Source organism: Canis lupus, chromosome 21, assembly GCF_003254725.2.
Source record: "Canis lupus dingo isolate Sandy chromosome 21, ASM325472v2, whole genome shotgun sequence".
Classification (NCBI taxonomy): Eukaryota; Metazoa; Chordata; class Mammalia; order Carnivora; family Canidae; genus Canis; species Canis lupus.
Genome location: NC_064263.1, coordinates 33,202,054 through 33,225,758, shown reverse-complemented (window position 1 = coordinate 33,225,758; position 23,705 = coordinate 33,202,054). Strand labels below are relative to the sequence as shown.

The 23,705-nt window shown below is 36.3% G+C and overlaps 1 protein-coding gene across 1 annotated transcript in view; it reads right to left on the bottom strand.

Annotated features, from left to right (window-relative positions):
• Positions 1-22,546, bottom strand: part of IPO7 (importin 7) — a 55,912-nt gene extending 33,366 nt beyond the window's left edge. Inside the window, exons 1-4 of the mRNA XM_025459443.3 lie at positions 22,288-22,546; positions 5,385-5,466; positions 1,548-1,701; positions 622-780 (exon numbers count right to left, since the gene is read on the bottom strand). Of these exons, the coding sequence (XP_025315228.1) occupies positions 622-780; positions 1,548-1,701; positions 5,385-5,466; positions 22,288-22,371 (479 nt within the window). The 5' untranslated portion in view covers positions 22,372-22,546. The remainder of the gene's footprint in view (positions 1-621; positions 781-1,547; positions 1,702-5,384; positions 5,467-22,287) is intronic.
• Positions 22,547-23,705: the final 1,159 nt, after the last annotated feature.

Here is a 23,705-nt window from a genome sequence, read left to right as displayed (position 1 = left end):
CCACTTTTAGTGCTATACCTCAACTTCCAAGGTTAGATTTTTTTTTCTCATCCCTAACCCAGATCTAAAATGATCCCTTGGCCTAAAATCTTTCTTACTGATACTAATTACTTATATGAACTATAATTTGCTCAAATATGCAAACACTGAAACAGGTGACTGTGAATACCTCAAAACACTGATTAAAAGTGATCATATGAAATTCCAACATACCCTTCTTAAAGAATTACAAGTAGGTTCTTGAAACTTATCAAGACCCCAAACTAAGATAAAAAATTCACAGAAAGTCAGAAGTTAAATAAAGAGCTCTAATGCTCAAAGTACTCTGATACTCTTCACATTTTAAAGAAGCTTATGTTTAGGCCTTTATCAGCAAAATTTAAGAAGACCATAGTCAGGAATTGGATAATAGGGAAACAGATAATAATAAGAAAGGGCACAAGGAGTTTCTTAGTTGAATCAACAGAAGCGACTGTAGAAAATAAGAATGCTATTTCAAAAAGAAAATACTTAATTAAAATCAACATATAATTCACTTATTTCCATATGCCAAATGTTAAAACACCTTAAAATTTCCAAACTTTTCCTACTTCTCCAATCTCTGTAGGAATTGACACTTACTCATAATTTTTCACAAGCTGATAAAGGCAAAGAAGAATTCCTAGCCAACAAGCACTGTTATCAGACTGAAGATAAAAGCCAATTTTGTCCACAATGGCAGTCCAGCGGCTTGGATAATCATGTTTGATGATATGGTGAATGCATGTAGTAAGCTGTACCCTGAAAGTCAAAAATAAACAATAAGGAGGAAGAAATGTTACCTAGATAAAGTTCTACTCATACAAGAAAATGGCTGCTTACACAAAAAGTCACTGAGAAAAAACTACCTGTTCCTACTGATTTAAAAGAAAACTGACAAATGTTACAAGTGATTTTATTTTTTCTTATCTTTCATCCCTATCATCAACTGATGAGTTTCATTTAGAGTATAGCTATTTTCATTAAAAATACTGCAAATTCAGGGATGCGTAGGTGGCTCAGTCAGTTGAACATCCAACTCAATTTTGGGTCATGTTGTGATCTTGGGGTGGTGATACTGAGCCCTGCATCAGGGCTCATGTTCAACAGGCTCACATTGAGCGTAGATAGGAGTCTGCTTGTCCCTCTTCTTCCCCCTCTGCCTCTCCGCTCTCTTATCTAAAAATAAATACAATCTCCTAAAAAGAAATCCTGTAAAATCATATAAAAATAAGAGCTTTTAAATAGCAAGACCATATAATATAAAGTATTATGACAGCATTCTACAGTTTTCTTTATCCCATTTCACCTGATCACACTATGTTTCACAAATTTTACATAAATTTATAAGTTTCTGATTTTTATAAATGTGAAAACTGCAGTAAAAAAAAAAAAAAAGGATTTTGTAACAGTATTTCTTAAATTTACTGACAGGTTTAAGTGTTCTGAAAAGACCCACTTCACTGTTCCCTCACAAACTACAAATTATGTATCTGCTACAATGGATAAGTTTTAAAATATACATATACCTGATGAGCTCAGGAGAGTGGATAATAGCTTCTACTATATTTTCTCGAATACAATGTCGATCTTCTTCTGGAATTGTGTAAGGGGATATATCCCCTGGTGCTGTTTCCCGATCAGGCCAATACTGTGTTATCATATTTTTCAAATAGATAACACCTAAAATGTAGTCAAAATATAAGAGTATTTACTGTGAAAGCACTGTGAATACCCCTTTTTTAAGTGTTCACACTACCATTTATTTCTTTCAGACCAATCGTTAGTGAAGATACCCTTTTTAAAAATAAAATACTGCATTCTATTTAAGTTGATAATTAAAATTCAAGTTTAATTCCTAAGTAATCAATCACCCCTGAAGTTATTATTAAACATAGAGCCTAAGAAACTCTACAAATGCACTATACAAACAAAACTATTAAGACTTTTTACATCACATTTATACTTTTATCCTCCTTTCTATAGGAAAGCTATTTGGCTTAATTTTAAATTTTCTAAGTGAAATCTCTAAAGACAAAATCACATACACAAACCAATACTGCTTCCACAATTAATAACACTACTATAGACCGAATATTTGTGGCCCCTTCAAATTTGTATTTAAATCCTAAACCCCAGTTTGATGGTATTAGGGGTGAGGCCTTTCTTAGTGATTAATGTCTTTATAGTAGTGACCCTAGAGAGGTTCCTCCCCTTCCAACATGTTGGGTTCTAAGAGCCAGAAAGTGGGTCCTCATCAGACACCAAATCTGCTTGGCTCCTTGATTCTGGACTTCTCAGCCTCCAGAACTGTTGAGGAATATACTTCTATCATTCAGTCTATAGTAATTGTTACAGGAGCCCAAAATGACTAAGACATACAAGGCTGTTATTTTTAATCAGAGAAAAATTACAGCATAAAAATTTTTAGTCTATAAATTTAAGCATTTCATTAATATACCACCTCAAATTCATGTTATTTTATGGGAGAATGTGCTGTGTTCAAAAAGTACATTATTACTATTTTCCGTTAGCTATCACACTGCTATCTTGAACTCTACTAGTTAACACAATATGAACTAGATTTTTTTTTTTGAACTAAATTGTTAACCATGCTTTTTATCCAGTCCTCTCCCTGCAAATGAGAGAGAGAACCCTCAATCACAAATGTACATAATGTACAGGAAACATAAATCATTCAAAATTAATCAATCAGTAAACTCTAATCAGCTCTTCTCTGATTAGTAATTAACTCTTACCTGGAGTATTACACCTATCTGAGTAAGAATAACTGATATACCTATGATTTTTATATTCTACTTTGCTCTATCTTGGGAATTAAAATAATACTCCACATACAGTATTTCAAAAAGATTGACTACACATTAAATTACCTTTCAACAAGTTTTAAGACAAACTACACTTATAGTAAAGAACACTGACTCCGTATATGTAACATATTTTAGATTAGTAATATTTCCAGAGTTTTGATTCTTTAGCTACAAAACATAACAAAGATTAAAATTAAGACTTGATATAGCCCTAGGTCTTCTATAGAGCCCCTGAGTACTTCTTTCATAATACATAAAAGAATGGGGCATATATGTTTATTTGTATAATTATGATTTCATATTTTAAGTTGTTTGGTTTATAAAACACATAAACAAGTGAGAATTGCACTGTAAGAATACCAAGATTCAGTCTATTTCATCCAGGATGCTTGGACTCTGCTACAAAGACAGAATGAATGTGTATCTCTCAGGCCTAGCAGATGAAATCACCATTTACACTAGAATATCATTCAATTATTATAAGAATGTAATTTTTAAAGTAATGATTATATTTAAATTTTTTCGACTAATTCCACAATTTGGCTGCTTCTGGTTGTGCACATACTAACTATACAACTTTCTGGCACAATTTAATTTTGCCAATGTACATAATCAAATCTCAAAATGTTACGGTCCCTCCTAAATGCCACTTTCAACATCTTAGTAAAAACTTGAGATTTAAAGGCCCAAGATTCTTTTTTTTAAAGTAGTTTCAGAGGCACAATTTAGTGACTCATCAGTTGCATATAACACCCAGTGTGCATTACATCAAGTGCCCTCCTTAATGCCCATCACCCAATTATCCCTTCCCCCCACCCACCTCCAACAACCCCATTTGTTTCTAGAGTTGAACATCTCTTATGGTTTGCCTCCCTCTCAATTTTCATCGAATTTTTCCTTCCTTTCCCCAATGTTCATCTGTTTTATTTTTCAAATTCCACATACGAGTGAAATCGTATGGTATTTGTCTCTCTAAGGCAAAGATGCTTACCTACAAAATAACCAAATGGGTAAACTGCCAACTTCTTTAGTAAAAGAGAAATGACAGTTAAAATAATCAAAGCAAAGTTTTTCTATTTAATTAGAAATTAAAAAAAAAAAAAAAAAGATTTACTGCTCACCAGGGTCCAGTGAAATTATTTATTTTACAGGCCCCCAAAATGTTCCATCATTGTGCTGCTACTTATATACCAATATTTAAAAAATAAATTTAGATGCATTATTTATTTACTGGGTACATTTGGTGTGTCAGGCAATACTTTAGGTACTGTGAATACAACTGTTAATAAATCTAAGATTAAATGCTAACAACTGAGAAATGGTTCACTGCATATGGCACATTATGGTAAATTAGTCACTGAAATAAATTTTAAGACTAATATTATGTAAAGAAAAGGGAAGTGCTTACTGTACATTAAGTGAAGCAAAAAAAAATTTTAACAACATTGATGTAGGGAAAAAGAACACCAAAAAATAATACTAGAACATAACTGGTTTTTCTAGAATAGAGGAATTATTAGTACTTTGTATTTCCTATGACAAAATTAATACACCAGCAAATAAAGAACAGGACACTAAAGATATGAATTCCATTATTTTGCAAACCAATGGATAATATGAGAAGTAGCACATCACATTTTCACAGATTTGGTACTGAGAGAATTGCTCAATATCTTGTTGACACTGGAACTAAGAAATAGTCATCTTCCCTTATGCACAGTTTCACTTTCTGTGGTTTCAGTTATCCTTCATCACCCATAATCAAGAAGCAGATGATCTTTTCTGACATATTAGCAGAAGGTCAACAATAGCCTAGCACCATGTCAAAATGCCTACATCATTTACCTTCCCTTATTTCATTACACAGGCATTTGATCTTTTCACATCATCACAAGGGTGAGAACAGTAAAATAAGATATTTTAAGAGACCACATTCACATACCTCTTATTATAGTATATTGTTATAATTGTTCTAATTTATTATTAGTTGTGGCTAATCTCTTGCGTAATTACAAATTAAATTTTACCAAAAGTATGTATGTGTAGGCAAGAATGTAGTATATATAGCATTGGTACCATGCAGTTTCAGGCATCCACTGAGGGTTTTAAAATGTAATCAGTCATGGATTGGGGCAGGAGGACTACTTTAGTACTTTTTAAATGATTAAAACAGTAAATGCAAAAGCTGTAAAGAGCAACTGCATAAACAAAGAGGTTTGTTATCTTAGAATCATCCACTGGGTAGGGAAACAGAGAATACACAGAATCTTTTAATAAACCCTATCAATTTCTCTTTTCAATAAACCCTATCAATTTCTCTTTTCAGCTTCTCTTTTAATTCAACGAAAAAACACATTCTTTTAACTCTGCCACCGATACCAAGGCACTAGCTGTTTGTAGTAAGCACATGAGGGAAAACTGATTTTCAGGGAAGAAAATCACTGAAGGGCCAACCCAACACACCTCTGCTATTCAATTATGAACCTTTGAAAGAATTGATTTACATAAAACCAAGAAAATAATTCAGCAACTTGCCTGCCTGTCTCACAGGTAAATCCAGTTGTTCCGACATAGTAATCTGAAGCAGTGTTGAAACAAAATTCAGAGACTTGTGTGCCTACAAAACAAAAAATAAAAAAAATAAAAAAAAGTTTTAAATTTCTGCAAATATTCTCAGTACTCTATTCCACTGTTTGACTGGCACAAAAGGCTACCCACCTGCAAGTTGGTCCCAGCTTTACTTCCCCCATCACTCACCAACAATGAATAAAAAAAAAAATTAATAACCTAACTCCTAAAATATTTTAGATGTTTACATTTGCCTGCATACTGCTCTACTTCCCACTTATCCTAACTAGCATTCTTAACTTACACTGAACAGCAACAGCTCAAAAACAATATCCTCTGTAATACCTATTTCCCCAATTCAGTAATAATTTCTCCAAAGAGATGTTTTGAGTGACTAGACTAAATCAGTAAAAATTAATAGCCTGGGAAGTGGTTTCCAAGGTGCTAATAATGTCTTATTTTTGAATATGGCTATTTTACCTCAGTGTCTTCCGTTTGTGAAAATTAATCAACTGTACCCTTACAATGACTATTCTGTATGTATGCTATATTTAAACAGAAAATTTTAAAATCAATTTTTTTTAAGATTTTATTTATTTGACACAGAGTGAGAGTGAACAAGCACGAGGAGGAGGAACAGGAGAGAAAGAAGAAGGTTCCCCACAGAGGAGGGAGCCCAACATGGGGCTCAATCCCAGGATCTTGAGATCATGACCTGAGCAGAAGGCAGATGCTTAACCAACTGAGCCACTCAGGCGTTCTAAAATCAAAGTTTTGAATATACAATAAAAGTAGGATACAACAACAACAACAACAACAAAAGTAGGATACAAACTATATGATAATAATAAATACATTTATATGAAATTCCAACACAACATATATAGAAAATAAGGAAATATACCCAAAATGTTAATATAGTTTATCTCTCGTGTGGTGGGATTATAAAGGAGCTATTCTTTACATGTTTTCTATTTTGCAGTTTATACTACAGACCCTGGTAACGTTCATTAACAGTATAAAAAAGTTACTTAATGATTCCTAAACTGTCATATTTGCTTCTGGTTTTTAGAAAAAGAACTGAACATTCAAGCTATATCCCTTCTTGAATGTTTTCAGAGTAGCATTCCCTCTCCTCAAATATAACTACCACCTATGTCATCTCTTCATTTCAGCCCAAGTTTTAGCATGTTTTCTTAACATATACACGTGAACAATTGTAACTTTTATTTTAGTTTCTTCTTTACAGACTCCTCCCCCCCCAATATTCCACAAAAACATTCTTAGAAACAGAAAAATTTCCCTCTGGATATAAAAAATTTCTTCTACATTAGAACCTGGAATTCTGTCACTCCAAAAATTGTTTATTCAGGCGTTCCTGGTGTATGACACCACACCAGGAGCTAAGTATACAAGGGTTGAAACAAAACAATAAGGCTCTGTGACCCCATGGAAACTTAAGAGTTTAATGTGAAGGATAGTAAAAACAAGTAATTATAATAAAGTACAGTAGAAGGGGTAGAGACACTATTAAAGAATCAAAAGGAGAATCTTCTAACCTCAGAAAAAAACGCTTAAATTTAAGACATGAATGGGAGTAGTTAAATGGATGAAGGGCAGTTATCTGCCCTTTCCAGTACTCCAACCACCATTAACCACTATAACTTTCTTGAAACATCCTTCCACCTAAGCAATTCATAGACCACTTTTCCTGGTCTTTTCCTTCTCAAATTACTTTGGTTTCTTATGCTATTTAAACTATAACTGCTCAAGTCATGGGCCATCTTTTACACTCCCCAGCTGATTTCATCCAACCAGGTCTTTAAATATTATCTACTTGTCAAATACATGATTTCCAGTCCAGGTCACTCTTAAGAGATCTATTTAATATCTCTACCTTCACAGGCCTCTCAAATTTATACTGTTCAAAGCATCTTCTCCCCTAAAAGCTGTGTTTCTACTTTCTTGTACTACTTCTCCCCATTTTTTCATCACTATCCTCAGTCACTTAGGTCAAATACTGAATGACCTCTTTAATACTTCCCTCTTTTTTACCCCAATTAAATGCATCAGGACCTGTCAATTCTTTATACAAAATACTCATATACCCACTTTCTCCATTCCCACTAATATCAACCTAGTCCAAATGACTATCATCTTTCTTAACTATTCGCCACCCTCCTGCTCATTCTCCACTTAGCAGCAAAGGTCTTTAAAATTGTAAACCAATCTTATTTATTTATTTATTTATTTTTTATTTTTATTTTTTTACCAATCCCCTTTAAAAAAAAAATTTTTTTTTTTTTAAATAGCTTTCTACTCGACTTCCCAAAGCCTATTTAATATTTAAGGGCCTGCATTATCTTGCCCCGGTCTATTTCTTCAGTCTCATTTAGAGAAACTTTCTTACTTCCCACCTTAGCAGCCTTCTTTAGGTTCTTTCAACAAACATAATTACTACATTTCTGAGTCCTGTACATGCTATAGCTTTCTATCTATAACACTCTTCTCTCCAGTGTTCCACCAGGGTTAACTGGTTCACAGCTTCATTCTTTGAGTCTCCTCCTAAACATTTAGAGAAGGCTTTGATTGATCTGATTGATCATTCAAGCTAAAGTAGGGCTCCCTATTATTAGTCTCATAATCTCGGGGGGGTTTTCCTCCATACCATTTATTACGTATTTGTAATCATTATATATATAGACTGGTTTATGTCTGCCTCTGCTGTTAATTAGATTTTAAGCTTCACTGATAGGAACTATACTATTTGTAAACCAAGGTCCTCATGACTCTTGGCATTTAAGGTATTTAACAAATTTATTAAATGAAGAACTAAAATGAAACAACTATAAAAATGCCTTGGAAGCAGCTGTGATCACCTAGGGGCAGTGCAGTGTAAAAAAGTGTTTATATTAAAGAGATAAATGAGCCCACAAAGGACACTACTATCCACACTACTAGTAGGGAACTTTTTAGGCTACTTATAGTATATATCTTATCTCCTGCATCAAATTATGAATTCCTGGAATGGACAGCTAGAATCAGACAGTCTGATTACAAATACAGGTGATGCTACTTCCAACATTTTTAACTCTTGAGCAAGTTGATTCAGTAAATCTAAGACTTAATTACAAAATTAATGTACCAAATTTGCTTCACAAGATGATTATAAGGAATAAGTAAAATATGTGAAAGTATTACAGTAAATGTCAAGATGTAACAAATTTCTGTTGCTTTTATCTACATTGACAATAGAATCTCATCTACCTCAGAGTATGTTCTAAAGTCAGTAGGGCATAAACTGAAAATTGCCAAATGGTCCTTTATAAATCACCTATATGGCAGCCCCGGTGGCGCAGTGGTTTAGCGCCGCCTACAGCCCAGGGTGTGATCCTGGAGACCCTGGATCGAGTCCCACGTCAGGCTCTCTGTATGATGCCTGCTTCTCCCTCTGCCTGGGTCTCTGCCTCTCTCTCTCTCTCTCTCTGTTTCTATGAATAAATAAAATCTTTTATAAATAAATAAATAAATAAATAAATAAATAATAAATAGCCTATAAAATACAATATATGGGGTTTTGTAAATAAGTTCTCTTGAGGTCCCAATACTACATTTTTTCCTTGTGAGTTGAAAACGACTGCTTTCTACGATTGGAACCCCAAATAAAGTTGTTGGATTATGTTCAGGGGTCATGTTAAAATAACAAAAACCACCACAACTACCACTGTTTTTGTTGGCTCCCCACATATACAGCCACCTGTGAGTTAAAAGTGAGCCATGTGCCACTAACTATATCTTCCTACAAGCACAATAGGTACTCCACAAATGTTACACTAACAAAAGAATTTTATCAACTTCTAACTTAAGGTTTAAATATAAAAAATAAAATCCCAGGGGAACCTTTTGAACCAGTTGGTTAAACATCTGCCTTTGGTTCAGGTCATGATTTCCAGATCCTGGGAGTGAGCCCTGCTCAGTGAGAGTACTTCTCTCTCATCTCTCTCTCTCAAATACAATCTTTAAAAAATAAAATAAAACCCCAAGGTAAATATTTTTATCATCTTGGTGGAAAAAAAGCTAATCATGACACCAAAAGACATGACACCAAAAAGCTAATCATGAGCTATAAAAATAGTTTTCATATCAAGTAAATAAAAAAGTAAGATTTTTATATGCTCCACTCTCTCATCAGTATAAACAGTGTTTAAAAAAGCGGAGGGGGTGGGGGGATATCTGCAACATCTGAGGAAGAGTTAAAATCACTCCAAAACAAAAATTAGCAAATATATGCAGGCAATTTACAAAAAAATCAGTACAAGTGGACACTCCTACCTGAAAACAATGTATGCAAAGCATCATAGTGCTAGTGAGAATGTGAAAAAAAATGGAACTCATACACAATGCTGGTAGATTGTGCATAAAATGGTACAATCATACTGGAAAACTGGCAGTTTCACACATGCACCTACTTTACAACCTAGCAATTTTAGTTTTATATACCCAAGAAAATAAGTGCTTATGTCCACAATAATACCTGTGCACTGATAAGTGAATGTATAAACAAACTATGGTACAATTCATACAATGAAATACTATACAGTAACTTAAAAAAAAGCCTAACTACGCAATCAAGCAATAATATGGACCTCAAAAAAACATGTTAAGAAGCTAGACTACTTAGGTACATACCATGTGATTTTATTTATATGAAGTTCAAAGATAGGCAAGTCTAATTTATAACTAACAGAAGTCAGAATAATGGTAACCTGAAGGAGGAAAGGTATCAACTGGGAAAGTCTCAAGGGAAAGTTCTAAGCCAATAGGGATGTTTTATAAATTTTGATCTGAATAGTGGTACCTAGGTAAAAATGGAATGGGCTATACATATTTGAGCTTAATATTACATGTGAATTATCCCTCAATTTAAAAAAATTAACTAGACTTTTATCTGAACAGTTACAGCAGCATTATTAATTAATAATAGCCCAAAAGTAGAAACAACCCACAAGTACACCAACTGAAGGGATAAGCAAAATAAGGCATATCCATACATGTGATGAAATATTATTTCGTAGTGAAAAGAATGAAGCACTGATATATGCTACAACATATGTGAACCTTAAAAATACATTTTGTGAAAGACACCAGTACCTTAGGAAGGGGGGTTTGCAGGGGGCAGAGAGGGGGACCACTAACAGTTTGGAGTTTCTTTTTGGGGTGATGAAAATGTTCTAAAGTTTGTGGATGGGACGCCTGGATGGCTGAGCAGTTAAGCATCTGCCTCCGGGTCAGGGCGTGATCCTGGAGTCCTGGGATGGAGTCCCACATCGGGCTCCCTGCATGGAGCCTGCTGCTTCTCCACCTCTCTTTGTATGTGTCTTTCGTGAATAAATAAATAAAATCTTAAAAAAAAAAAAAAAAAGTTTGTGGTGATGGTTGCATAACTGAATATACTAAAAGCCACTGAACTGGTGGCTCAGTCTTTTAAGCATTCCACTTACGCTCAGGTAATGATCTCAGGGTCCTAGGATGGAGAAGAGCATCAGGCTCCCTGTTCAGGGTGGAGTCTGCTTTTGCCTCTCTGTCTGCCCCTGCCCCCCTACCCCCAGCCCCTAGCTCATACACTCATGTTCTAATAAATAAATAAAATCTTAACAACAAAGTGGAAACTTTAAGTAGTTGACTTCAATAAAGTTGTAATAAAAAATCAACAAAACTGAACTATTAAAATAAGTATTTATTTTATTACTCTTTTAAGTCACTTTGCCTTCAAAAACACACAAGTACAAGTCTAAAAGGTGCAACAGGTAATGTGTTACTTTCAGACAGCTGAGCTAGACCAAGGGGTAAGAAAGATGTTTCTGGCAGCAGAAGTAACAAGCAAATTCAACCTGGATGGATATCTACCTACCTGCCCCATACAAATTTCCATCCAGCTGAAATCTCTAATGCCTTATAGTCTCCCAAAGAAAGTTAACAAATAGACATAAAGTAATACTATCAGACATGAAATTCTCAAGAAAATTCTGAGGGAAAGTAGATTAGCAATCACCTAGGCCTGGGATATGAGATTGAACTGAAAGGAGATTGGGATACGAGATTGAACTGGAAGGAGGGATCTTACTGGGTTAATGAAAAGTTTCCAAAACTAGACTGTGGTGATAGTTATACAACGTGCTAAATCTACTAAAAATCACTGAGTTTAACTTAAGACAGATATATTTTATGAGGGGGACCCCCCTTTCAAAGAAAGAAATATTTTGAAGGATGTAAAATTATACCTCAACTAAGTTTTAAAATGAAAAAAAAAAAAAAAAAAAGTAAAAGACCACAAATCAGTACAATTATAAAAGAGTAAACAGATATAGATTAACTGTTCAAATAGGAAAACTTACCCTTTTAAGCACTAGGTTATCTCTAATAACTTTCTGGCATTCTTGGGGACAGCAAACTAACATATTTGAAAGAATTTCTATCATATTTATTATAATTATCATATATTAAAAAAAACCTTCACATTTTATAGTAAACTTAAAACATAAATTTAAGTAAAAATATCACTACCATCAATCTTTATTACAAAGACTCTAAAATCTGAGTAATTATGGTATTCTCAACAAGTAAACATTGATACAGGCCTCAAGATGCTACAATAAATGTTTTAGAGTACAAGTTAGGGTATAAATGTAAACTGTTGGCATTAGTTAATAAAGGCCCTTCTTTGGGACGCCTGGGTGGCTCAGTGGTTGAGCACCTGCCTTCAGCCCAGGGCCTGATCCTGGAGTCCCAGGATCGAGTTCCACATAGAGCTCCCTGCATGGAACCTGCTTCTCCCTCTGCCTATGTCTCTGCCTCTCTCTCTCTGGGTCTCTCATGAATAAATAAATAAAATCTTAAAAAAAAAAAAGGCCCTTCTTCAAGCTCCTGGTTTCCAGCAATCAGAGAACCAGGAAAACTGAAGCAACAAATGGGTCATTTATACATGATTAGGTAGAACTAAAACTGCCAATACTCAAGTTTAAAAGGTAACACAAAGCTACCTTTCTATATAACTTCTTACCTTCTCATTATTTGTCATTAACCCAGATAATTTGACATTCACCTTTAATTCATTTCATCAAAATTCCTCAACAGCCACAACTCCATCTCCTTTTCCTTTACCTCTATTCTATCTATTGGTACTTACAATGTGTCAGACACTACAGAGATGAAAGATCACTATAAGATAGGTTGGGGTATTAATAATTCTACCTGGACTAACAGGTAAAATTTTGCATTAAAAGGATTTAAACCCATAGAGATGGGGAGACAAGATTTTTAAAAGGAAAAGTTTAAGGTTTAAGAGATTTATATTAAGGGACGCCTGGGTGGCTCAGTGGTTAAGCGTCTGCCTTTGGCTCAGGACCTGATCCTGAGGTCCACGGATTGAGTCCCACATCAGGCTCCCTGCATGGAGCCTGCTTCTCCCTCTGCCTGTGTCTCTGCCTCTCTCTCTCGCTGTCTCTCATGAATAAATAAATTTTTTAAAAAAGAGATTTTTTATTAAGAGAATGAAAAACAACAATGAAAAACAAAAATGAATAGGTAAAGGATGCCTGGGTAGCTCTGCGGTTGAGAGTATGCCTCCAGCTCAGGGTGATTCCAGTCCCAGGATCAAGTCCCACATTGGGATCCCTATGAGGAGCCTGCTTCTCCCTCTGCCTATGTCTCTGCCTCTCCCTCTGTATGTCTCATGAATAAATAAATAAAATCTTAAAAAAAATGAATAGGTAAATTGTGACCAAATCGAGACCTATATTAAGTGTGAACTTTTTTTTTTTAATTTTTACACAATCAGATAAAGATAGGGTCTTTTTTTTTTTTTAAAGATTTTATTTATTAAAAAAAAAAAAAAGATTTTATTTATTTATTCATGAGAGACAGAGAAGCAGAGAGAGAAGCAGGCTCCCTATAGGGAGCCCCATTCAGGACTCAATTCCATGACCCCCGAATCATGCCGAGTGGAAAGCAGATGTTCAACTACTAACCCAGGCGTCCCGGATGACACAGTCTTAAAGCAGTACCAAGGATGTAATTCTAGAATAGATGACTATAAAACATCATAAGTGGAAAGCTATTATTACTAGGTATTAATAGGCCTAAAAAACTTCTACTCCATGGGCAGCTTCCCCTATTCTCCAAAGTAAGTATAACTTTACAAAAGAAAAAAATACACATACTCACATAAACAAATTTCCCCAGACCCTACTAACCCTTTAACCTACAGTCTTCTCCCCATCCTCTTACTAGCATTCTACTAACTTTATCAGAAAATTGCTTTCTCCGAGGTTACCAATATTTTAAAAGCTTTTCCCTCCAAAGTCTTCATTCTGCTTTAATTTCTCTCATTTAGAAATGTCAACCTTTTGTTTCCTAATAGCTTTTTACTTATTACATAAGTAATTCGTGTTCACTGGTAGAAAATCTATGAAATTCATTTAAGTAAAAAGGAAACTAAGTTCCTACAACCAACCTTCTTACTTAAAATTCCTTTTCCTGGCTTCCTCCTACTTTTACGCACAATTCTCCAGTCTCCTTTTTCCTGTTTCTTAAAGTTCCAAAAAACGGGCATGGCCAACAATGAAGCCATCCAGTTCACCCCACACCTCTAGTTCATATTCCTTTCCTCACAATTTACCCAGAAAAATAAGTTTTCTACTGTTGCTTTCTCTCATAACCTTCAATTCCACATTCCCAATTGCCTGCTATACATTTTTTTAAAGATTTTATTTATTCATTTATGAGAGAGAGAGAGAGAGAGAGAGAGAGAGGCAGAGACACAGGCAGAGGGAGAAGCAGGCTCTATGCAGGGAGCCCAACATGGGACTCGATCCTGGGACTCCAGGATCACGCCCTGGGCTGAAGGCAGGCACTAAACCTCTGAGCCACCCAGGATCCCCCTGCTATACATTTTCTATCTGATGTTTACCACATCCTCAAACCTGACTTAAAACTTAAGTTGTTTTCTTCAGTATCAATTGCCCCTTTAGACCTACATTTTCCAATAGAATTACCTGATGTCAAAAAAAAAAAAAAAAAAAGAATTACCTGATGTCAGTATCTTTTATAGTAACCCTTTAAGAGGTAATTTTTTATTATTTCCCTTCTTTGCAATGCAACCAAAGAGAGCTTCAATTAGCTACTGTACTTTACACTATTTTTAAGGAAAAAGACAAGCATGAGGGCACTATGACATCAAAATATAGGCATGAAAATAACCAGATAATTTTAAGAGCGAAGGGATTTCTTCTTTTTTTCAAAAAAAAGATTGTATTTATTTATTCAGCAAAGGGATTTTTTTTTTTAAAGATTGTAATTTATTCACTCATGAGAGACAGAGAGAGGGAGGCAGAGACATAAGCAGAGGAAAAAGCAGGCTCTCTGCAGGAGCCAGATGTGGGACTGGATCCTGAACCCTGGGATCAGGCTCTGAGTCAAGGCAGACGCTCAACCACTGAGCCACCCAAGTGTCCCAAGAGCAAAGGGATTTCTAACTTTTCTGCTTTAAATTTTTATTTATTTATTTTTTTTTATTTATGATAGTCACAGAGATAGAGAGAGAGAGAGAGAGGCAGAGACACAGGCAGAGGGAGAAGCAGGCTCCATGCACCGGGAGCCCGTTGTGGGATTCGATCCCGGGTCTCCAGGATCACGCCCTGGGCCAAAGGCAGGTGCCAAACCGCTGCGCCACCCAGGGATCCCTAACTTTTCTGCTTTACTAAAAAATTTGACAGACGGGGCGTCTCAGTGGCACAGTCCATTAAGCATCTGACTCTTGGTTTCTGCTCAGGTCATGATCTCAGGGTCATGATATGGGGCTGCTACAGTCTGCTTAAGACTCTCTCCTCCCTGTCTCCCCCAACCTCCCATGCTCTCTCTCAAATCAATCAATCTTAAAAGAAGAATTTGACAAAGACAAATACTCTATTTACACGAAATATTAGGCAGAGAGAGGTTAAGTCATCATAGTGGTAGAATTAGGACCAGGTTGAGACTCTTCATTATGTCTTTCAGTTTTTCATTAAATAGTGGTAATACTTAAATGCTTTTCAAGAAAATAAGTAAATAAAAATTAAAAAATGCTTTTCAACCAAGGAGTTTAAAAAAAACTTAATTACAAATTACCTTAACCAAATTAACCAAAAGAAAAAAACCCCACTTTAAATCAAACTCATCATTAATGTGCCACTGATAGAAGCAAATAATAAGTTAAATACTATGTGCATCTATATCTAAAAGAGAAATTTACTTATGAATATTAATGCCAGTGATATCTTTCTTTCAGATCTTTAACATGCTGTCACTGAATAATTTCCTGTGTAACAGCCAAAGTATACAGGGACTTTCCCTCTCCTAAATTCAAAACAGCATCTACTTAGAGATATTCCTAATTAAGGAATGTTACTGGGCAGCCCGGGTGGCTCAGCGGTTTAGGTAGGGCTGCCTTCAACCCGGAGCATGATTCTGGAGACCCGGGATGGGGTCCCGCATCGGGCTCCCTGCCTGCAGCCTGCTTCTCCCTCTGCCTGTGTCTCTGCCTCTCTCTGTGTGTCTCTTGTGGATAAATAAATAAAATCTTAAAAAAAAAAAAAAAAAAGGAATGTTACCAGACTATTCTGTCTTCCAAAAATATACATTATATTCCCATAAATATTTTGCTGAATTTCTAGACATGCCAAATTGTACTACAAACATGCCATCATTTTGAACTTTTCCAGACCTAATATTTTCATTACTTGAACATTTCATAAGTCCTTTAATAAAACAAAATCAAACTCACCACTTATGAATAAAATATATCACTTATAGGGATCCCTGGGTGGCGCAGCGGTTTAGCGCCTGCCTTTGGCCCAGGGCGCGATCCTGGAGACCCGGGATCGAATCCCATGTCGGGCTCCCGGTGCATGGAGCCTGCTTCTCCCTCTGCCTCTCTCTCTCTCTCTCTCTCTCTCTCTGTGACTATCATAAATAAATTTAAAAAAAAATTAAAAAAAATATATATCACTTATAGTAGTAACTGTAATCATTTGTGAAAATCCTAGAAGTGACTCAGGTAGTCTATGAATTTAAAGGGTAAACACAAAGAAGTATTAAGAAACTTATCAAAGCCATGTTCACTTACTTTTTCACATAAAGTATGTGAGAAAGCAGCATTTCTATCTACATAAACACGTTACAGCACATTAAGTTTAGGAACTGAAAGTTTAAAAGGCTCCTAGGTAAGCCTTCTAATTCTACTTAAGGCATTTTTCTTGCTGCAAGTATAAGAGGGAAAGAATACTCATGCTAAGATCATATCTGCCTTAAGCAAAGTCAGATTTAATAGTTTTCTTATCCAAAACTTACACATAGCTCTATTATAAGTCTCAACCGCATGCATTGTGAGGGCCGTGTTGACTATGAAACTCCAGAAAGGCAGGAATCACAAATTTCTTTATCAACCACTTAGCTCAGTGCCTATCAAAAGACATTTGCTATTAAATGAATCAAAGGAGCCTGACTCTTGGTTTCAGCTCAGGTTATCTCAGGGTCATTAAGATCAAACCCGTGTAGGGCTCTGCACTGAGCACGGTTGGCTTAAGATTCTCTCTCCCTCTCCCTCTGCCCCTCCCCTGCTCTCTCTCTCAAATTAAAAAAAGAAAAAGAACCAGATTGGGAACTGTTATTCGGAATAAACATTTCAAAAAAAATTTTCCTGACATTACACTTAAAATTTCAGTTCAAATCTAAGCTTCATTTGAGGACTTGTGTAGGACTCTGTCTTGTGTACAGTATTGTATCCCCAGCATGAAGATAGAATTTGCCACATGATAAGCACTCAAATATTTTTTCAAGTATTTTTAAAATATTTGAAAACAATCAGAAATAATGAGTTGTTGAATAGTCCATTCTCAGCTAATCTCACAAGACTAAAAAAAACACCATCTACAGATTTTATTGCCACTGGAGAGAAGTTCAAAGTCAATGAACTTTTAGAGTAGGAGACAGGGCAGCCCGGGTGGCTCAGCGGTTTAGTGCCGCCTTCAGCCCAGGGCATGATCCTGGAGACCCGGGATCGGATCCCACATCGGGCTCCCTGCATGAAGCCTGCTTCTCCCTCTGCCTGTGTCTCTGCCTCCCTCTCTCTCTCTCTGTGTTTCTCATGAATAAATAAAATAAAAAAAAAAAAAAAAGAGAGAAGTGACAACAATCATCTAGTTCAAATAAAATTAAAATAGTTAAAATTTAAGGACAAATATATATAACTAGGTGTTAAAAAGGAGTTTTCAATTTACAAAGTACCAAAGAAGGTCTGAGTAGGAAAAGATGGCATTTAAGATGGGATTAATAAGATCTGTGAACAAGAAAACTTATTTTTAGGTGGAAAGAGCTTAACAGGAGGGGTGGGCGCACAAGCAAAGGTTTGTATAGAAAGGTTTCCACTGAAGAACACTGACAGCAAAATCAGGAAGAATGCAGAAAGACTATTGTCTACTATAATAATTTGCCAAAACCTTCAGAGATATCTTAACTTTATCTTATAAATGAAGAAACAAGTATTTCTAAGTGAATGAGAGGGAGAGTAGGAAGTAGCAAACAGTCTCTGGAAACATAATATACGATGAATGTTGAATGAATACCAAATGTCACGTGTATTTAAAAAAAAATTTTTTTTAAACTCTACCTATAGATATACAGAAGTCAATTAATCTCAAGGTATATAATTTAAATGATAAATGACAGATTCCTGTACACAAATCTACTTTTCTAAAGATTTTATTTGTTATTCATGAGAGACACAGAGAGAGAGAGGCAGAGATATAGGCAGAGAGAGAAGCAGGCTTCCTACAGGAAGCCTGATGTGGGGACTCCATTCTGAGACTAAGGGATCATGTCCTGAGCTGAAGGCAGACGTTCAACCACTGAGCCACCCAGGCATCCCACAAATCTACTTTAAAGACTGAAAGACATTTCTATTACTCAAGTTCTTATTTCTCTTTGCATACAAGTAATTGCTGAGAGTCCATAGTGTGCCAGGCACTGTGTTTATAATTGTGCTAATTTTCGTGTTACAGTAATGCTACTAATGATCTTACTGTTCAGACACCTGTGTTCCTTCTCCATTAGTGCTGATCATTTTCCACTGAAATATACAACTACTACAGTTAGACTGAGACAGGAAATAAAACGCATGGCACAGTAGATGGGTTAATCAGTTGGCACTTATGCAGTAGTTCAAATAACCTGGAAAGAACTTATTAGGTGCCAAATACTTTCCTGAAGTTTTTACATGCCTCATCTCACTCAACCCACATGACACTATGACATACATACTATTACTACTTTTATCTTACACATAAAGGAAAATGGTGCTTAGAAGTTAAATAAATTTCCTAACATCCCTCAGCTAGTATAGAACACTTCATAGTTAAAAAAAACAAAAAAACAAAAAACCCAGTAACTAAGTGGGTTCTCAATCATATTTCCAAGAATTCTTGTACTTTTTATCGGTTTTCTCCAGTCTTTGAGCCAAAGCTTGTTACATGATGATATTTCAAATTGGGACATGACAACGTGGTCCAACACTGTAAGAGCAATTGAGAGGGGAAAAAAAAAAATCAAAATTCATGCCATGCCACAGAGTTAAGTCAGTAAGGAGTATTAAATATATCTTGAAATTTCTGCCGAAAAGTGTCTTTACTGTGGTCTCTAGTAGTTTAACGGAACTTTCTTAATTTTATCTATATGTAACATAAAAATATATAAATGGTTTAAATACCCTTAATTTGAGGGTGGTTTAACAGAGCTAAAGCCCATATTATTATCTACCCTAATGAAGTAAAGCCTAACACTGACAAATCAAAGAACTGCTGTAACAAAAGACAAATCCTCACCTTGTAAAACTTAAAATTATACTAGTGAAACTAAATAAAATATGTATGATAAACCAGGGCTATGGAGAAAAATAAATGAAGGGAGATGTAGAGTGTCTGGAATGTTGTATTCAGGGGAAGTCCTCGGTGATAACGGAGACAGCTGAACAATGATAGAAGAGATCAAGTCTGGGAGATTACTGAAATAAAACAGTTCCAAGAAGATGGAACAGTTAAGTGCAATCACTGTAAGGCAAGAGAACTCTGTTTTTAACTATCTGCATTATAATACTTTGATAACATTTACAATTTTTATACTTAGTGATATCACTTCAATTAGCTTAAGCGATTCACTCAAATGTCAATCATCTTTTTCTTTTAACTAAATGAACCAAAGTATAATTCCAATTGAATAAAAGCAGTATGGAATGATTGCTTCCTGTCTTATCCAAAGCAAGAAGAGCCTGACAGAAATAAACTGTTACTTCCTCATTCTTACTACAGTTAACCTTCTTCAAGACTTATCTGGGATCTGTTTCCTAAATCAAGGTTCTGCCACAAAAAAAAAAGTCAAAGCAAGTAAGCATTCAAATGGAAGCACTTGATTAAAATTGAATGAAGACTAAAGATAAGAATTTTCTAATTAAAAGAAAAGTTATCTTAGGAAAAATTACTAAAAAATCAAGATGAAATAATGGAAAGAAATTTCAGAATGTAAACAGCTAAGAATCACAGAAATAAAGGCTAGACCACAAATTTTGTCAGAAAAGCACTGTTCAATATTCCAGAGTACTCCAAAATCTTAACAGAAGCTTAACAGTTTAAAATGCTATACTATTTTGATTATTCATCTTCTAAAAATCAGCCTATGAAATATTTATCCCAGGTCTCAAGTATAAGATGTCAGTGTATATTACTAGACATTCAATATCTGCTTGAGGAATGGATGAATTTCAAATTTTTCTATAAGGGAACCAATTCTTTTTTTTCAAATAATTTTTAAAATTAACAATTACAAACAGCATGTTTAGTCAGAATAATAAAATCATGGTAGAAATCACTGACTAAATTTTTGGGGCACCTAAACTTACCTATGCATTAATACTTCATAGACAAAATAATGTTCATCTTAACCTGTATCTCTCACAAAACAAAACAAAGTGATCTAGAACTCCCTCCATAGTTTCATAATGGTTCAAAATGGGAATGTATTTCAGTGAATTATTTTATACCCAAAAGAAATCTAAGCTCCTCCCAAGGTGACTTTGAGCCTAACAATTTGGAGGGGTGGGGGGTGGGATAGGGACTGGTTCATTGGGTAAAGCAGGGGACTCTGGATCTTGAGGTTGTGGGTTGGGTGCAGGGATTAATCACAAAATCTTTTTTAAAAAATTAGCATCACTCTTGGTATGATCTAATGACAGTTGCACTTACATATGTAAGATTTAACTTTTTTATTTTGTTTTACTTTATTTTATTTTTTAAAGATTTTATTTATTTATTCATGAGAGACAGAGACACAGGCAGAGGGAGAAGCAAGCTCCATGCAGGGAGCAGGATGCAGGACTGGATCCCGGGACCCCAGGATCACGCCCTGAGCCAAAGGCAGATTCTTAACCTCTGAGCCACCCAGGCGTCCCTAACTTTTTTATTTAAAAATAATTTTACACTTAATTTGCGTAAACTTTCTGGGTAGGCTTCTTATAAAAATATAAGTTTCTTGAGGGCAGAGATCTCTAAAAACAGCCTATACACTGAAGATGTCCAATTAGGAATACTCCTGTGGCTTCTGAAAAGTCAACATAAATGTTTTTTACTTGAGTTTCCTACCAGCTAAGAGGAGCATAAAATAACTGAATTTCTACTTTAAAGAGGGACTTCTTTTTCCGTTTAAAAATAAATGTACACTGAACTTCACTAAAGCTTGCAGACTCAGTAGGATACCAAAAGACCAATTATTAACTGGCACAGGAAATTACAGGAGTCCTTTTAAGAAGCCTTTAAAATACTAAAATATAGAAAGTTGCAGAAATTTAGAAACAAATAATAAAACTGAAGATAGTAATCTGCCCACATATTAAGGCTGTTTTACCAAAGTGTGGTTCCCCCGAAAATAAAGGGGGAAAAAAGGAACCAATCCTCAGCGAGTTGATAACAAGCTTGGCACGTTTCAAGGCACCCTGCCTTACACTGTTCTCACTTGACCGTCACAGCAACCCTGTAGCCTAATTTTATGAATGGGAGAAACTCAGCAGCAAAAGGTTAAGCGACTTGCCCAAGGTCAGTCAAGAAAATCAGTGGTTCAGCTCTACCTGGAAGGGTGCACTTCACCCGACACTTTCTACTACAGAGCCCTGCCTCCCACTGTGGCATTAGCAGCGTAGAACAGGGAATCAGACTAATACAGATATAGGTAGCCCGCACTACCCTCGCCCTTCCAGAGAGGCGGGGGGCTTGCCTCTGAAAGCTTTCCCTAGCCGCCCAGTCGCAGGCAGGAAAGTTGTGCAGATCACCGATCAGCCCCGTGAAATGACAAGCTGACAGGCGCAGCCCCCAAAGGACCAGCTCTACATTCCCTGGAGCCCCTCCGAACCCGGCGCCAGCGAGACGGCTCCCGGAAACGTCTGAAAAACCTCCCAGTGAGTTTCGCCCCCTCCTGGGCGCGAGGAACGAGCTGGAAATGAGCCAGAGGGCGGCTGGCCACCCGAGCCTGCCATGTGTCCAGCCCGTCACGCCCGCCTCGCCTCAGCCGGCTCCTCATGCCTTGACCGCAGCCAGAGGCCCAGCTCAGGATCCGACGCAAAGGCTGCCTTGGAGGCCGCCACCACCGCAGCAGCCCGTGGCGCCCTGGCGTGGCACTCGCAGTCAGGTCCCCGCCCCACCTCTCCTGATGGGCCCCTGAGAGACGCCGTCCGCGCCTCTGGCCAGGCCCAGAGGGTTCGGCCTGCCACAGTCAGCCGCCCGCCCGGCGTCCTTACTTCATTGAGCTGGCGCTCCGCGGCCTCACGCAGCGCTGGGTCCATGGTGCCCCGCAGGGCCTCGATAATGGTGTTGGGGTCCATCGCAGCGCGGACTCGGTCAAACCCGGGGTTCGGGTGCTACTGGGCCAGGAATAGCGCCGCTCACAGCGCACATGGACCCGCCGCGCTCCGCAGCGGCAACCGGCGCGAAAGGAAAGAGAAGCGCCAAGGCCCCGGATAGAACCTCTTCGCCTCGGCGTGGAGGCGGGAGATGCTCCAGCCACTTCCTGTCGGCGCGCGCGCGAGGCACCTTGGGAGATGTAGTCCGCGTGAGCTTTACGCAGCCCACGTGGCTTTGAACTGTAGCTGCTACAGGCAGGTCTTGCTTTTCAAAAAGGAAAAATGTTCAGGCAGCACGTAAAAAAAAATTAAAACAACCACACGCAAAGGTTTCCCATAATAATATACCTGTGCGACCGTGAGGCGGATGTGATGCGAGATGTGGTGCCATCCATTGCTAGTAATTGAAAAAAATTTTTTGAAATGTAATTTCAGATGGTTTCTAAATGCCATAAAAATGTTCATAATCTTTACCCCAAGAATTCCCATTCATGAGACTTTATACTAAGAAAATGACACAAAAGATTAAATAAACTTTATGTGTGAAAGGTATTAAACGTTACATATCTATGATTACCAATTAGTAAAAATAGGATTTTTATTGAGTCTCCAAATTTTGGTAGGAACTTTATATAAATCACCTGTAAACACAGAATAAGAACATAATCTCTATTAGATTATTTATTTATTTATTTATTTATTTATTCATTTATTTATTTATTTACACTCACCTTTTAAAAAAGTTAAACAGTTTCAGAAAGGTTAAATAACTTGCCCAAGTTCACTTAGTAAGAAGTTCACCTAGGATTTCAAACAGGATATTTCTGCTTTGAAAGTTTTCATTCTCAAAAAAAAAAAAAAAAGAAAGTTTTCATTCTTCACTAAAACACTGCTTTTTAAGAGAAATGTCAATATGAGAACTGTTAAGCAAATTAAAATAATTCAATTAAATATTTCACAGCCATTAAAATGACAAATATTACATATAGTAACAACACAAAAACAGTTATATGAGGCTATGGCTTTGAAACATGGGCAAAGACTGGAAAACAAAGCTGGCAAATGAAATAAATTGATTTTCTAGGGTGTTGAGATTTTGAGAAATTTCTTTTCATATTTGTCATCGCTATAATAAAATTATATAAACATATTTACTTATAATGAATCATAAACCTTCAAATGCAACTTGTTAAAAGATCACTTATTGTTTTTAGTTTGCAAAAAAAGAGGAATGGGGGTACAAAAATCTTTCCCTGAAACAGTGGACTTTGCAATATTAATATCTCTTACATGCCAACTTCTGTGCCTGGAAGGAA